General features: G+C 40.4%; 1 protein-coding gene across 1 annotated transcript in view; it reads right to left on the bottom strand.

Annotated features, from left to right (window-relative positions):
* The window catches only part of anos1 (anosmin 1), a 40,786-nt gene extending 34,689 nt beyond the window's left edge, over nucleotides 1–6,097 (bottom strand). Inside the window, exons 1-2 of the mRNA XM_083921733.1 lie at nucleotides 5,880–6,097; nucleotides 342–389 (exon numbers count right to left, since the gene is read on the bottom strand). Coding sequence (XP_083777859.1) covers nucleotides 342–389; nucleotides 5,880–6,071 — 240 coding nt within the window. The 5' untranslated portion in view covers nucleotides 6,072–6,097. The remainder of the gene's footprint in view (nucleotides 1–341; nucleotides 390–5,879) is intronic.
* Nucleotides 6,098–18,011: the final 11,914 nt, after the last annotated feature.

Below are 18,011 nucleotides of genomic sequence, written 5' to 3'. Positions count from 1 at the left end.
TCCTACTGAAATTCCAAATGGCACGAGTAGGAAAAACAATCACAGTTTGCTTACATAAATCAACACGCATTTAACCCTTTCAAATCGTATTTAATTGTTCTTTAATTGTATCCCATTTACAAGAGCAAATGAGTATCAATGAAAGAAGAAGTAAGAACTATCTGGAAAGAAAAGTGTTTTTTTCTCATGATAGTCTATGTCAACAGCTCTCGAAGGGATTCCTGCAGGCACAACACAACTAGTCCTGTCGTGACTCGTACACTTTATGCTGAATTATCCTCTGATAATGAGGCATGTATGTGGCATGTGTCTCATTCATGAAATGTGGGAAACCACACTACCTTGGAGCACTGCTTGTGATTCTGGCACCAAACCAAGGATCCATTATTCTGTAAAAGAGGAGGGGAAACATCATCAGTTATCAGAAAAATACATTTGCAGTTATAAATTCATCATATGAATATGAAGCTTTCACCCACGCCTCTCACAATACATCTTAATATCTCTTTCCATAGGTCAAGGCCTTTTTAAATAACAATAATGCTAATGGTACACATTTCAAGGAGTCAGCTTTGTGTGCTGAGTGCATGTAACCTAAGCAGGAAAGTGGGGTCACCGGCACCAGGGGCCAGGGAAAACCTCTGGTCAGTTTCAGCAGAGCACGGTGACCTCAGCTTTTCTGAGGACCCGTTTGATCTCTCAACAGACGTCCCCAAGGTCACTGAGGCGAGAACTGATGTCAGCACTCCTGTGTAGACTGCAGATACTGCCAATTTCCTCTAATTGCCGTGGAAGTGCCACCTTCTGCGCGTCAGTGAGGCAAACATTTGGTCCTAATAGTACTGCATATTTATAAATCCTCTACCTGTAAATATGGGGAGTTGTCAAGCGAAGGACTAGTGGGGGTAAATGGCTTGTTCAAGTGGTCATTTCCTGAATTCCATTAGGAGGAGGAATTATGCTGTCATCCTCAGCAAACATAATTGTGCCTGGATGACAAGAGCAAGGCTTGTGCTTCAGAATAAATGACCAGTCGGTCGACGTGAAAAAGACGAAATCATAAAAAGTGACATTTAGATGTTATAAAACCCTGAAATGCATATTTTATGGCCACCTGTTTTCTACACCTCTGGATAAGTGATAAAAACTCAAATATTCTCAACAGAGGCTCTTCAGTTTAGAGTTTGATTAATGCAATTCACCCCAGTCAGTGACCCGAATCAGAGTTTCACTTTTAGATCTCCCCTGTACTTCTATAAGAACGCAATGTAGCAGGAGGATACAGCCAAACTTTCGGGGTCTGAAGGCAAAAAAAAAAAAGTCTGCTTAAGTTCAATGTCAAGTTCAAAGCCTTTTTCCCACAATGTAATCCAGAAGAAATTTCCCGTGAGACCTTAGGAGAGAACTTATCATTAAAGGGTTTAATTTGACATCCAGTACCAGTAAGTGCTGTGCTTTTAGTGTCAAGGATAATGGTCAAATGGCTTCAAAGGAATCCATGATTGTATGGTCATGTCTTTGGAGAATCTTTTCAACAAAAAAAATGCAGATAAGGATGAAAAATATATTAGTTTGAGCACCCAGGAGACAAGGAGTTTCATTTTTTACCAAATTAGGTGGTATTTAACACTAAGTTTAGAGTACATCAGCAAGTTTCCTGTCCTTTTCTGTACAGTTGAACGCCATCACTCTGCTTGGCTGAATGTTGATCAAAATATGAATTATTCTTTACTAGTACATCATTTTGTACTGTATCACATAGTTAAAAACCTTGTGAACTTTGATATCTTGTAGAAAAATGATCAATCCAACCTAGCCAGACCCCCCGTTGGTGACACGCCGTAAATAAAACCTTGACATTTACACTGGCAGTCAGTGCCTCAGGATAATTTATACAGATTGTCACAACGCAAGACCTTGTTCTAAATCACCAATCCTGTTTTTGACACCTTTCTTTGCCCATCCATCAAAGGCGACAGGGCAAGATCCACACTGGAGCTAATTTTGCTGTGTGACAGCATCCCTGTAGCAGAGGAGCTCAGCAGGATGTTGCCCCAGCTGTCCAGGCCTGACCCCACCATGTCAGGGACCAACGGGGGAATAATTATAGGTCAGGACTTCATCCCTCTGACTCACCATGACATTCCTCTGCAGCCTGAACATTATGCAGTGCTGAGGACTGTCAAGGACTCCAGTGAACGAATGCTTTCCAGATATCCTCCCGTGTGATGGGGTCGAGGAGAGGAGACCAGACGGTGGTGTATGAATGTGTGGCTAAGGTGAACCCTCTGCTTTGTTAGTGACACCGATGGAGTCGTGAAAACAGGGGATGTATCACAGAGATACATTATGGCTGTTGTCAGCTGAGGAGACTGAGCAGGTGGCCAGGGGCGTGTTGTATTGTCTAGACAACTGAGGGGAACATGGACAAAACCTCTTTTATCTTCAAGAATAACATTCCACCTTTTGAGAATTGAAATCTTTTGTTTCCTATATGAGCCTCTGATTTGGATTGAATGGGCATCGGATAACGCTGATGAATTGTGTTTGAATTCTATCTAATCTTGCCTTTATGTTTTCAAGCCTTATTGGAAAATGCTGCTGGTCTATGAAACCTTGTACATTTCCGGCAAAGTCAACAGGAGACAGGACTTCAAAGGACAGCCTGGTGTCTCTGTGTGTCCTTTGAAAGCCCAGGGGTCCTCGGGCAACACAAAAATAACTGATCCTTAAGGGCACATATGCAGCACTAAAATAAAGGGCCTCAAGATTTAGACTTTGACTTGAGTGGGTGTGAGGGCTGTGGTCACTCTGCTCATCAATTATTTACTTTAACTGAATTATTTGACAGGGGCTCTGAAAGTGAGCTAATGTGTCCAGCGCACATCCAATGTTAACATAAAAGGCTGTTTCAGAAATCTCAAACAACACTGTAGCAAAGTTGTCGCCACTATGGAATGACGGCTATTTGTCAAATGAGGTAGCTCAGGGTGTAGCAGCACTGAAAGGCTGAGATTTACAGACAAGACTGTCATAGTTTAAAAGCATTTAAAGGGAGGTGAGGCCAAGCTACATAGACCTCTATTCATCCGCTGTCTTCACTAATGAAAAACTCCACACATGAGACGAGCACTGGCTGAGGTTTGATTCCACCGCAGGTTATTTAATATCAAAGGCGAAAACAAGGGGACACGGAAAAACTACTTTCCAATGTTTTTTCTTCCCTTCACTTAAAACACAAATCTCTCGAGCGAGATGCTCAGACTTTACTGCACATTAGAAATGAATGACTGAATTTAAAATGTTTTTATTGCTTTGAATGTAATAACAAGACCTCATGGACACACCTTGTTTTTGGCTTCATGGGTCTCCACATAAATAATCCACTACAAGGCTGATGCTTTCAGAATACATTATTGCACAGGGCTCCCAGCACGCTCTTAATATTTTAAAGTGTCCGAGGCTAATATTTATGGTTGGGTGTTCCCCTCTGTCTATTGTACTGGGGTGACAAGTTCCCCAAATGTGGAGTAAAATGTCAATAAATCTGTATTTGGAAACACTATTACATCAATAAATCTACAGTTGCTATAAATCTGAAAACCAATGGACAACCCATGGGTTTCCTAACTCTGCAACCCCATGCTTGTTTCCATTTCACACTAATTCATAATTGCCACAATTAAAACAAAAGTCTCTGATTTGTCCTTCAATTCAACCACATAAAAAGTAGAGACGTGTGGGTGGGTGTTTGTAACATCTGCAAGTGCTAAATTCTCCAAGTATCGTTCCAGTATTCACGGAATGATCAAATTAAAGCTGATATGAAAAACAGTTTTCAATTCCAGCTGCAAAATGTGTTAAGAGGATAATTTGTCTCTTGTACTATGACCAAAATAAGTAATGGTCCATATAGATTACTAGATATTGAGTAGACATAGTAAAATATTAAGAAACAGTAAGCGAAAGTCACCACTTTGACATGCAGCCCAGGCATTACATTTCAATCCAAATGGAAAGTGTTGTATGTCTTGGTTTCTCTATCGAGTATTAAATGACCCCTGAAGGATGTCCGAGTTGAATTAAGAGGTCTGTCGTCTCAATCACTGGAGTGGAGCTCTGAGCTGCTGCCTGTCGGCCCGTTGTTGTAATAAGATCTGGCAGAGGAAGCAGATCCACCTGTAGGTTGTGCTGAGTGAGCATGCTCCGCTGTTGTGGCAACAGTACATTAGAGCTTATCACATTTAGCACAATTGGGCGCCAGCATTTAGCGGGAAGGTGACCTCGGAGGAGCGACATCGGTAGCTCAGAGCGTATCCTATACATGCCTTTGAGGTGTGATGCTGGCATTTATTGGCAGGGCCAGGGGGTAGAGGGCGGGGGGTGGGGGGGCATATGTTTTTGCAGCTGACCAGACCCCCCATTTTCACATGAAAGGACTGTTGAGAACGCAGTGCATAAGACAGTCCTTGCAGATTATCAACAATTGCCTTCTATTCTTAGACGTACAAGCTTGCTCAAGCAACCTTGCTTATCACTAACCACAAAAATGCTACTCTCTTTAGACAAATACCTCCCTCTCATTTTCCCCTCACTGCAAAAAGGCTGCCTCAGACTCCGAGACTCTGCAGTCAATTATATAGACTATTAGCTGTTCATTAGAGGTGAGACTCCCATCAGTTATTTGACTTCTCTGTCAGCTGGTGACTAATTTAATACCCCAACGTTGCAACCCTGAGCAGCAATATACCCTTGGATTCTTCTCAAAACAAATCCCTCACACTGCTTGCCAAGTTGGGAATTAAGAAACGCTGTTTTCAATCTGTGCCCTTTGGATGCACCACTGCTGTTTTCAGTCCTACCAGGATGTTATTTGCAGTTTACTGCATTCAACCCTCACCCCAGGTGTAAACCCCCCCTACATAAAATTGCCAGAACTAACTCTCACAGTCTCTGTGTCCCACGGACATGCATGGATGTTAAAGTTTTAAAGTGTTAAAGTTAATCGGTGACAAAGAAAACAAGCAGTGCATTCTGTTGATTCATTAGACCCTAATGACAAATTTACCTTGCTTCACAATGTTTCCGGGCAATTAGGGATTCATTAATGCACCTTGGGAAAGAGAAGCCTTGCAAATGCAAATTGAGTGAATATAAAGGCGGTCACCAGATAGATAGCTGGTGAAAAGGAGCAGAGGGGAGAAGGATCAGTGACCAGTCCTTTTTTTCTCTATAGAGTCCTGGGAGAGAACAGTGTGTCCAGTGGAGGGTGAAAAACAACTTCTGACACCAAATCATACAGCTAATATATAGTAGATTTTTAACACAGTCTGCACCACAGCACAGCACAGCATGCCTTTAAAGGGGTGACACTAGTGTGAAATTCCCACTATGATGAATATACGAGACAGTGGTTCTTCTTATAGGAGTTGCCTTCAAAAATAAGTGGGCAACAGAAAAGTAACAATATATAGAGTCATTATAGGAGTGCAAGTCCATTACATTTGCACTGACAGAAATGTGTGTCTCATTTTCCAGCAATTAGCGAGTAATGGATGGAAACTGGCACCTCTGAAAGGCGTCCATCATCCCTCAGTCTCAAAAACAACACTGCAATGTGTTAATTAGATACATTTGAAAGCGTCCCACGTTCCACACGACCAGTAATACCAGTGTGTGGCAACTTTACAAGCAGAGCACAAGTGATAAAGTATTGTCAGCACCAATAGTGACCTGCTGTCTACCCACGATGGGCTCAAGACAAACAGGTTTTGTTGCAAAGGATTCGACGAGCACGTGTTCATTTATTAAAACAAAAACAACACAAATCCTCATCTCCAAAGCCAGAAGTTTGAGTGTCAGTGACCACATGCTCGTACCTGGGAGTGCTTGAAAAAAGCGGAGATGCGAGTGATGTGCAGACTGAGGCATCTCGAGGCGCATCTTGCTCGATAAATACTGGCAGTGAAGAAGGAGTCGTCCTGCTTCCTCGCGGACACACTCTCCGGGCTCATTAACGCCGTAATCCACAAACACAGGGTCACACACACGTTCAGGCTCCTAGAAAACATGGTCCCGCGGTTGTGTATTTAATCCCTCCGCGGATCGGACAATACTGCGCGCAGGCTCCGCCGGAGAAACTAAAGAAACTTCAATTATACACTGGGGAGGAGTCACGGGCTCACGAGTCCCTGCGATTGGAGGATCGCGCGGTGACTGACACACACGAGGAGCGTTAAAGCAGGTAGACTGCTGCATAGTCCAGCACGCTGTTTGAAGACATGGACAGGTTGTCCGGTGGACAGGAGCAAAGGGAGGAAGAAAAGGGTGTATGAATGGAAATAATGTTGTATAATCACAATGTATGATATCCTATAATAAGTGATTGAATGAAAAATTAGTGATTATTATGTTCATTTTTATTTTAATCTAAAGCCAACCCAGAATATTGTACCATCCACAATTTGAAATAATCTAGTGTTTTATGGGAACGTGGCCAGTGTCTATGCTATCTATCTATCTATCTATCTATCTATCTATCTATCTATCTATCTATCTATCTATCTATCTATCTATCTATCTGTCTGTCTATCTATCTATCTATCTATCTATCTATCTATCTGTCTATCTATCTATCTATCTATCTATCTATCTATCTATCTATCTATCTGTCTATCTATCTATCTATCTATCTATCTATCTATCTGTCTGTCTATCTATCTATCTGTCTATCTGTCTATCTATCTATCTATCTATCTATCTATCTATCTATCTATCTATCTATCTATCTATCTATCTATCTATCTATGTATCTAGAGAGACATATTGAAGGACAAATGGTAAACACCGAGCAGAGGCCAGGGTACCCAGACCTTTAAGGAATCCTACATTTCCTATAATTCAACTAGATTGAGAGACCCCTTGACTAAATGTCCACTCCCCATCTCAAGTTTTGAGAATCTCTCATATACAATTTAAGTCTTACGTCCAATCGGAGATAACCCCGATGACAATATCAGGGTTTTGTTTTTTTCCTTATCATCACAAAGCTCCAGAACAGAACTTCATGTGTTCATGAGGAGTGCCCTTTCACACAAATATGGACTTGGAAGGTAAGCCTGTGAATGTTCTCATTCGTCCAGGTCATAGTTATCCTCAAAGCAATTTTAGTCAAAAACAACTGGACTGGTTGTTTGTCTAGGAAGACGTTTCACCTCTCATCCAAGAGGCTTCATCAGTTCATGTACACACCTGACCAGGCTGGGACTGGTCCAACTAGCTGGTGTGGAGATCCAGGTAGGCCTGGTCAGATGCGTACATGAACTGATGAAGCCTCTTGGATGAGAGGTGAAACGTCTTCCTAGACAAACAACCAGTCCAGTTGTTTTTGACTGAAATTGCTTTGAGGATAACTTGGAAGGTAAATAACAGACTTATGACATTACCATAAACTGTGATTTCTGTTCCGTTGTCATGTATTTATTTATTTATTTATTTTATTTCCCTCCTTCCTTGCTTCTTTTCATTTATTCATTTATTTTCTGGCAGTGTACCAGCTCATGACTTCATATAATGCCCCAACAGTATACTCGCACGTCATGCGCAATGGAAAGCCAGGTACACACCTGTCTACTAAGCAGGAGGGTTATCCCTACTGCCATCTACTGATGACACAACTCATCAGAAATGTGGAGAAGCCAGGTTTCCTGTATCAAACCCTCACATATGGCCTTGGTGAAGCTTGCCAACATCCCAGGGAAGCCCTTTCCCTTTAGCTCTCACCTCCAAGTTTAACAGTAGCTTGGAAAAACAAATCTACTCGGAAAACTATTAAAATCATCCTGACTAAATTCCTCAAGCTGGACTCCCAGCTTCTGGCCTGAGGTATGGAGAGAATATGACATGTAGGAAAAGTTTGAAATCCTCGCTATTTAATGGAGTTAAAGAGTGAGTATTTAATTAGAAAGTTCCCTCGAGGGTTTACAAGACACTCCTGCTTTTGTCAGCTCATGGAGTACTTCCCTGAACCCCATTACAGCAGCAGCATAATGAAGTTTTATAGGTGTTGCTCTTAAACCGTGGGCAGAGTGGGAGTGAACACACAGTTGCACACCATCATTAGGTTTGGCTTAAGTCGCCATCTTGCCGTGGGCGAATAACCGTTGTGCCAAATAGTTTGACCCATGCCTCTGCACTGAAACTGAAATATGCCCATATTAGCACATCCTAAGCAGTGGTTTCTATGATGGATCATGAAATTCAACTAAAATTCCCTTCAGACACAAATTCTTATGTCATTCATGAATGCTCAATATGCTGCTCAGTGACGGTAAGCAGACTGCTTAAATGAGAGCACTGGCCCGAAAAAGTTTTGCAAAAGCATGGCTATTTGTCATACAAAGCATCTCACATCCCTGTAATGATAAGATGGATGCGCGATCATTTCCCTGGTGGTCTCAGACACACAACTTGGGGTAAGAGATCCCTTGCCACTCTTAAAATATTTAAACACGGATGTCTGTGTACCTTAAAAAACAGTATAATGGCTTAATTTGTTGGCTTATTGCAGCCATGTGTGGTGGGGGGTTTTATTGTATGCAGTGAAGGAAACACACTGTCTGTGTGCGGTCCTGATGTCTCCTGCAGCCTGTGGGACATGTACCCCACCGACGCCATGCTTTCATTGACTGGGAAAAGCCTCTCCCAATTATGAACTCAGAATAGAGAGGGCATGTCTGACTGGATTTAATCTCTATCTCACGTCACTGCATTAATTCACACACCTATATTTACAGTGAGTCACCATTAGCAACATGTGTTTACCTATGTGATTAGACCTGCACGTGCATAAACGGGCTCACGATGCAATAAAACACGTACACAACAAAGAATACGGTTCTTTGCAATTTGTTTTCCATGCATGGTGCGCCCAGTCTTTATGACGTCATGTGACAGTGACAGTTTGAAGATATTGCTCAGGTTAAACTGATATTTGAACACAAACCAGAAGCTCACTACGTTACATTCATTTAGTGGGTGCTTTTATCCAGAGTGGCTTATAAGTGCATTCAAACATGAAGATACCATCCAAAAATGTCAAATATGTGAGTACATAAAATGAATCAGAAACTGCTATGAGTGCTACATTTTAGAAACCAGTGATGGAGAAATGTATTTGTCTTTTCAGCACTATACTTTTTAGAATTCCAATTTTTAGTCATCTCCATTTACTCTCACACTTAACACTATCTTTATTATTGGAACCTATCTCTGATATTTACACCCCGGTTTTCAAACATCTTTTTCACCTTTTTCACAAAATCTGTTTAATACAGCCAATCAGTGTCCCCGGGTTCAGGAACTTATATATTGTTTATTGTGTACATTACTTGTAGTTTTGTTCAACAGCACATTGCAGCCTCCTTTGCTCCCTTTATTTCAGTATTCTGAAAGGTGCCTGGATATGCTGGTGTGGCGAGAGTCTGGCTGCCATAGAGCTGCAAAAATGTGGGTTTCTGTCACTTGATCTGACAAAAGATATCTCAAAAGATAACACGCCGGAATCAGTTTTCAGCCTGCATACTCCTGAGAGAGAAGGTATGGTGATCAAACACTTGAGTGCCTTTGATCCTTAAAGCTGCAGGTGAACTCACAGTTCACACCTTTGATGAGAAGCCACTTGGATCAGAGGAGACGGCCTGCTTTTGTTGTGAACACTAGCAAACAAAAGAGAAGGAGATCAGCTCAGATGGAGGTGTTTCAACATGGATAACTTCAGTATTATGAACCGGAAATGCATTAATAATGTAGATGTTTACACATTTTGTATTTTTCTGATCACCCAGTTATATTGTTGCTTTGTTTGAATTATGGAAACAAACAGCATCGTAAGTGCTCACAGAATAAAAAGGAAATTAGATCTCATATTCTTTTACAGTGTTGTTTCACCTGCTACGGAACAGGTTGACACCCGCTTATACATGAGACAGAAAGTTCAAAGATCTACCATTCGATGACAGACACAATTGTGAGTCTATAACTTCAGCACACCTGATATTATCAGTGCTTAATCTGCACAGGCTATAATTTAATAGCTATCAGATTTCCATGGGGATATTATTAGGCCTCTAGCAAAATGGCTTCAAGCCATTCAGCAGGCAACACCAAATAAAAAACACGAGGTCTGTCTCTAAGAGAAAGTCACAACAATGACATCATGGCAACAGATATCTTATTACATCGAACTTAAAGCAGAGGCCACAATGAAATCTTTCCCAAGTCAATACTCAGGTACCTTTCATCACATGCCAAGCTAAGAAATATCTGTTCTTGAGGTGGCACACACACATAAACACACAAAACAAAATCAAAATGCATTTTTTTATTGATCATGTATTGTTCCTTTTGCCAAATCAGATGAGATGTTATGGCAAGACACAGGTCCCATATTGTAAAGAGTAAGCTCTCCATGTCTTTTTAAAAAAAATATAAAGCAGGCTGAGATGTTCATAACTACTGTGAAAGTATCAAATCAGTAAATGCTCAATCCACAGTCTACCAGGACTTCCATACAGCTGTTGTCACAACAAATCTGGAGAGTGCCGCCACAGTGCCATTACAGTCATTCCCCAAGACGCCAAGACCACAAACCAGGAAGACCTGGAAGACACAGAGACGCTGACCAATCAGAGCTGGGCTTACTGGGCTTTTTTGTGAGTGGGGCTTAAGAGACAGGTGCTAAAATTAAACGTTTCAGAGGTATATTCAGACAGACAGTATAAGAAAAATGATGAACACTAAAGCACGTAGACATGTTCTAATAGAAACCCAATATAAGAGCATGATACATCCCCTTTAAAAAAACATCAGTCAGCATTATCTTATTTGAGATAACCAGAGCAAGTTGATTTGCATTGGGAGCATGTTAATTATTCCGTTCCATCAGCAGATTATTTCCTTACAGTGCTGATATGTAAGTCACAGGGAGAATAAGTTAAAATAAATGCTGTGTACACCTCTTGCGGATTAGAGAAGGGCCAGTATTGATATACAGTATGCGCCATAATTTGGATTTGGATGTGCTTTGTCTCTAATTTGGTCAATAACTTGATGTTGCTCTTTTTATCTTGAGTGACACTGTACACTGCTAGCCTATCAGGGGAACCATGATTGGATGGTTTTGTCTTAAAACTAATAAAATATAATATATGGAAAACATCTCTGAGTAGGCAAAAAAAAACAAAACCCAAAAAATCTTTCCGTTGAACTACAGTCACTCTTTTGTCTATTCATAATTTCGAGTCTATTCACTCCTGGTGTGTTCACAAGAATCTCTAACATTCACTGTGAAAATATTTGTCTTGTATATGAGGTTGGAAAAATCGACTTGGCTTGGAGGTCTTCTAAATAGATGCCGGCATGAAATATTTTCCTTCTTTCACTATGACCCAAAACAATGCAGCGTTGTGTAAATGGTCGAGGCTGATAGTCCAGTACAAGCTGTTATTCACATACAAACCACCCACTCAGAGCTTAGGTTACATTTTGGTTTCAGTTTAGACAGTGGTGGTTGACTGACAGCAGAGTATCCCCTCTGCGGTTGTTAGTCGTCCCGGGTGATCATTAACTGCACCTTTTTCACAAAGTGCGCTGCTGTTTATTTTCATATTGAATATATAGTGACAGACAAAGAGGAGGAGGGAGTTATGAAACAGCACTGGTTTCAACACATCTATGCACAGTGTAAACGAAAAAAGCTCATGTCATCCAAATGTGGATGAGCTCAAGGCTTTTTAATGGGTAGTTTACCATTTTGTAACACTAGATGGCAATGTGTCCACAGACAAATTTTAGGTCCAGACCAGCGCTTTGACACCTCTCTCCCTCTCCCTTTTTCTCTCACAATATTTTCCAGGAGATGATCCAGCATTAATAGCTAACAATGGGAAATTTATCAGGGGGATTTTGCACTCTCGTCTGAGGCAAACAATTATCAGAGATGAGAGAAAATAGAACACATTTTGAAAGTCAATGTAATCTCTCTTTCTCTGTATCTGTCACACACACACACACTCATGCGCTCAAATACACAAACACATTCAAATGGGTTTACACACATACACATACACATAGCTCTGACACAGAGGAGCAGGATTTATTCATGTTTTATAACCTAATTTGGTAGGGAAATGTTAACAGATGGTAAAGCTCTCTGAAACATAGTATTTCACATATCAGATCATGAGGTGTTTGGCATGTCCTTATGAATGGCTTTTATCGGGATGTGTGATAACACAGTTTGTTCTTTCCTGTCTGTTACACAACCACTGTAATTCTCAGCCACGTGTAAATCTCTGCGCTTATCGTTGTCATCATCACTTATTTCCAGAGGGAACAACGGCAATCATGACAGCCTCGTTCAAATGTCATCTCCTGAGCCTGGAGGTCAGGAGAGTGATTATGCAGAGTGACATGTCACAGGGCTGTAGTGGGTGTCTAGCTGAGTGGAGGCCCATTACACAGCTTTATGTTGCTATGACAAAGCAGGAGGTTCAAACCAGTGATTCACTGCACATCATACGCGCCCATCCCCCAGCCTCTAGATTAACAATACAGTGTCACTGGAAGATCACAGCTCCTGTGAGATTCTCGTGGCGAGAAATCATAAGGCAGGAATGTTCGGTTGTGAACTGACCCCACCCTTTATTTCAGCAACAGCCTGTTTCTACAGATCTTTTTTGAGCTTAACACTAACTTCCATGAACTTATAAATCAAAGGAATAAGTTGGGCTGTAAGGTAAATAAATAACATATAATAATAATAATTTGTTTTAAGAATGGAAATATTTGAGTTGATCCTTGCACGATCCATTTGGCTTCACTATTTATGTAGGTACTGTATGATTTGCTCAATAATTGTGTCTGCTTCTACCATTTTTAGCTATTTAATTGTTTGTTTTCTTCGCTTTTATTCATTTTTTTTATTTTCCAATGCTATAAGCAGCTGTTCTCCTTGTGAACCACCTATTGATTTGCGCATATTTCATGTTTAACGCTTTTAAAGGTTGTCTTTTCATTTTTATGCCTTTAATATAAAGCACTTTGAGCTGCATTTTTTGTATGAAGGGCGCTCTATAGAAATAGTTTATTATTATTATTACTACTATAAAAAAGCAAGAGATATTGGTGCAACATATAAGAGTGAATGGTGTTATTTTCAGTAAATCAGGGCAAAATGATTATTTTAGATGTGAATATCTGGGTATAAAGGATTTATAGCTCCACCATCATGTAATCTAATTGAATACATACTATTATTATACACATAATATACTAATTGAATAATGAATACATTGTGATACCTAGCAGGCATATTCAAAAGAATGCGTCTCATACACTGGTCTCCATGGAAACCCATCTGTGACGTTAGTGCTGTAGAGCTCCATTCAACTTCTGCCTCAACATAAACCATTTATAGCGTATGTCCATAATACATCATGTTAAGGACATACTGCTGAATACAGTTTAGTCAATTTAGGCTTAATTATAGAATGACACACAAAACAGCTTTATGGCTCTTCTGGCTAACGTGTATTAAAAAAAAAGGAATAGTATATTGGTTAAAGGAATAGTGAGACAATTTGGGAATAAACATGCATTCTTGCTGACAGTAGATGAGAAGAATGGTAAATTTAAAATGATGTTCCCATTCAATGAAATCTAACTGCATCCCTAATTATGTTAAAAGGTAAATGTATTTCCAGCAACCGGTGCAAGTTTTATAGAAAATGTTGTTTCAAACGTTTAGTTAATGTTGTGAACTGAAAGAGAACTCCTTGGTTGGGTTAATAAAAAAAGGTCAAGGTTTTGGTTTAAATAAGTATGTCTGTATACGTAAGTTATGTAAATTAAGTATGTTACGTATGTCAAGTACAATATAAGTGCAGCACTGACTTTTGGTTTCACAAGAGACACGAACAGCTGTCACATGGGTAAAATCCCTGTCTGTTTCCCTGATAGTATTGACCCAACCCCTCCACCTGAGCTCCATATCTAGACTTTGGTGGACTTTGATTGGAATCATACTTGGGTTATGTCGAAGACAAACATAATCTGGGACAAAATGTGTTTATCTTGAAACGTAACTGAGACTGCAGTTTTGTCCTATGGGAATGTAGATTTTAGGAGGTGGGGCCAGCAGCCGGTAAGCATAACAGTGAGATTGGAAACAGGGGGAAACAGCTAGACTAATTAAATTATTTCTTAATTATTTAATCAAAAGCTGAAGTGTACAATTCAAGGGGTTCTGCAGCGATCTATTTCTTGGTTTACATTTAGGTTTTTGTATGGAGCCTGTTAATTAGTGAGCTTCAGAGGTGCCGGTAGGTTGATTTTGCTACCTTCGGACAGCGTTAGGCTATTTGTTTCTTTCTGTTTCCAGTCATTACACTAAGCTAACTAGAAGCTGGCTCAGGCTACATAGGTTACTGTATTTACTGTAACCAGGTGGTATCAATCAATAATGATAGGCCTATCAATCTTCTCATCTAACGCTAAGCAAGGAAACAAGTATGTGTATTTCCTAAAATGAACATCCTGTGACGCACTATTCTTTTAATGTTATATAGAAATGTTTATCCATGGGACTTTACATTTAAAGCATTTAGTTAACATCTAGTATCCAAAGAGAGATCAAATGAAACACATGTAGTTTCAGAGCAATCTACAGCTTGAGCGGGAAATTTAAAGCTGTATCATGAAAGGATTTAAATGTCACTGTAAGAAAAAAAAGAAGCATTAAGTCAATGGCTGCCATTGTGCCGGAGGGGGAGGAAAGGGAAGGCAAGTCTGCTGGATGCTCAGGTCAGCAACCCTTGACCTCTGTCCTCGATCCTTGAATCCATGACATCTGTCTGCTTTTCCCGCCTTCTCCCCCATCCCCCTGTTCTGTCAAGGGAATTTGATTATGGCAGGGGGGGGATGTGGCTTCCTTTAGTAACATGTTTTTTTTAAACACTTCAGATGCTCTTGAGAAAGCGATCTTGACTCTGTGAACGAGTGTGATGCATAAACAGCACGCGTGTAGCAGCTTTTGATCCGAGCACTTTTTAGTCAATTGCTACATCTTTCTTTGCTTGTGTGAAAACAAAGCCTTTTCACCTAGAAATACAGATGTTTTTTTTCTTTGGTTCTGCTTTCCTTTGTCTGGAAAATAGGTCTGTCGGCTATGACATAACAGCCTAGCCCTACTACAGAGAGCCTCCTCCATCTCTAGCCTGTGTTGATGGTTGCAGAGGGGGAGGGGAGGAAGGAAGACAGTAGGGCTGGTGTTGTACAGTGAGTACACAAAGCTCGCTCACACACACACACACACACAAATAGTGAAGCCTTTTCCTCCAGACTGGCTGTGACAGCCTGGCCCCATGCTCCTATTCTCTTTACAGTGTAAATAAAGCAGCGGGGCTTAGGGGACTAAATCCAATATGTCAATGGACACCAGAGCACAATGAGGAATAGATAACCAACTGGATACTCCCCTGCTACAAACTGAGCTTTCCATGCGCTTCCCCAGTCTAATAACGACACAACAAGAGTCGTGTGACTCACAGCACCCTTCCCCCACCCATACATATTACCATTGCTCCTCAGTGCTGTCTAGAAAGGCCATGTGACCCTCATCGGCTTCCAGGGTTGGGGGAGGGGAGGCAGATTGAACCTGTTCTTTGTTAGGAGGTCAGTCCCAGCTCTATGGCAGGAAGCGTGCTTACCATACAGCATGTAATAGAAGTGCAGTAGGGGCAGGAGGCAGTGTGGGGGGGATTCAAGATGACTGACTTGAGTTTTTGAGGATTCATGCAAGAGCCAGCAAGCAAGCAAGACTCACATAGCACAGCGCTAAGGCTTGCTTGACAAATGCAGCTCCAGCGGTTTTAAAATGGCACAAGGCTGATGTAACAGAAAGAAAAATAAGTGAACCAATCTTAGGCCCGGTTTTTGTTTTTGTTAGCAGTGGCTCAAATGTCTGCAGGCTGTTAATATAAGCATGGCATTTTTTTGTGGGTTACAGTTTCAAGGGTTTACAGGCTGGAAAGGACCAAAAAAATGTAAGCAGGAATATTTGGTTATTTTAAATTCATTAAAATAAATATGGAGGGGGTATTCCTTGAGGGGAAAGCAGCTACCAAGTTGCACAGCAAACTTTCAGCCTTTCAGTGCATCTCTATTTGCAGATGAGTTGTCCTTCAGTCTGTAACCTCAGGCCATTTGCAGCAGAGTGTGACAGGGTTGGGATGTGGATCAGCACTTCTAAAATCCCAGGGGATGGTTGTATTCTAGAAAGAAAAAACAGTTGAATGCTCCATAGGAGTCAGGGGGGGAAGCTAGTGAAGGAATTCAGGCATCGCATTTATGAGTGATGGTAAATTCTGGTAGTGAGATAAGCTGGCAGTCTGTCAGACCATGTCCGTAAAGATAAAGCTGAGCGATAAAACAAGGCTTTCACTTTTCTCAATCTTTATTTCTCAAACTCCATATTGTTACCAATTGACAAGTGAAACAATGAGATAGAGAAACCCTGTTTTTTAAACAGTCAGAAGGGATTCAACTTGTTGGTTTTTCATTTCATTTACACTACCACATCAAAAAAGTAATGTTGAATACATTAAAATTGTAACAATCGATGGGCTTTTCAGGAATAATGGCACTACTTACAAAGTGTGTTAAATACATAATTTCATGGAACTTTAGTATGCAATGTACTGTTGATAATTACTAAATTTGAAATTATTATTAGAACCTTACAGAGTGAAACACGAATATGAATATGTATGAATGGTTAAATTTCAAAGTTGTCATTTTCTGGAAATGAGATAAATCACTTCCTCCATGTGATCTATTTTTTTTAAAATCGATATTAGTGCGAAGAAAGGCTCGGAAACTGTTATTTGGCAGGCTGGAGGCTGAGTTCATATATCCATTTATCTGCTCTCATCAAATATGGATTGCTCCAGAGAACAGCTCTGACAGGATTCTCTCTGTAGGATCTGGTCCTACAGTATCTGCACACCGAGGACTGACCGACATCAGCATGTCCTCTGTGAGCTGTTCATTTTAATTGTCTCTTATTCAAATCCACCTCCTGTGATGATTAGGTCCAAATAAAAATCTGGACAGAAAAAAAGGATGATAAAAATGCAATGCCATGAGGTGCATGAATATTTAACAATTCAAGGAAGAGGAATAAACTACATCCGGTTTTAGTTTAGTATTAGGACAAACACATTGTTTTTGGTCTGTTCTTGGGACTGGGTGGCAATGAGAAAAATAATGAGTATCACCAACTCTCTTGATTTCCTGCATGCAATATTAAACCTCTTTGCTACAGACCTGCATTGCTATCCAAAAACAGAACCTCTTAATCAGTGAGCTATAGTTACACAGGGTGACATGTTTGCTAAAAACTACAGTGCTCAGCTGTTTTAGGATATTTAGGTCTTTAGTAAGAATACTAGGGCCTGGAAATGCGTGCCCATGACAGGGCAGTGAAGTATTAAGAAACAAATACCTTTTTTTCATTGGATAAAAGAGAAATCAAAGTGACTTTAACCTTTAAGATGTGGGACATAACTCTTCCCTTCAACTCTTCTGTGAAGACTAAACAGTCTCAATTTTGGTCTTGCGGTGCAAGAAATGCTAACTATAAAAAAGTATCCCTCTTCCAAACCAGTTAACATTAGATTGTATTGGCTTACCTACATGTTTTTCTCAACATCATGGCTGAACTGGCTAGCCTCAATCAGGCACTAATGCTGTCCAAGTCCTGCATACACACCCGTATGTGAAACGTTATAAAAGACACCAATAGACACATTTTCCACATATTTTATTAAATTGGTTAACTGCTACATTTTCTATTACATTTTTCTTCTCAACATAATGATTTAAATATTTGTGACATCATAACTATCCAGTTGTTAAGAAGTCTGACGTTACACCCTTTCATAATACAATTT

Source organism: Echiichthys vipera, assembly GCF_963691815.1.
Source record: "Echiichthys vipera genome assembly, chromosome: 10".
NCBI classification, from domain to species: Eukaryota; Metazoa; Chordata; class Actinopteri; order Perciformes; family Trachinidae; genus Echiichthys; species Echiichthys vipera.
This window is presented reverse-complemented; position numbering and strand designations above follow the sequence as displayed.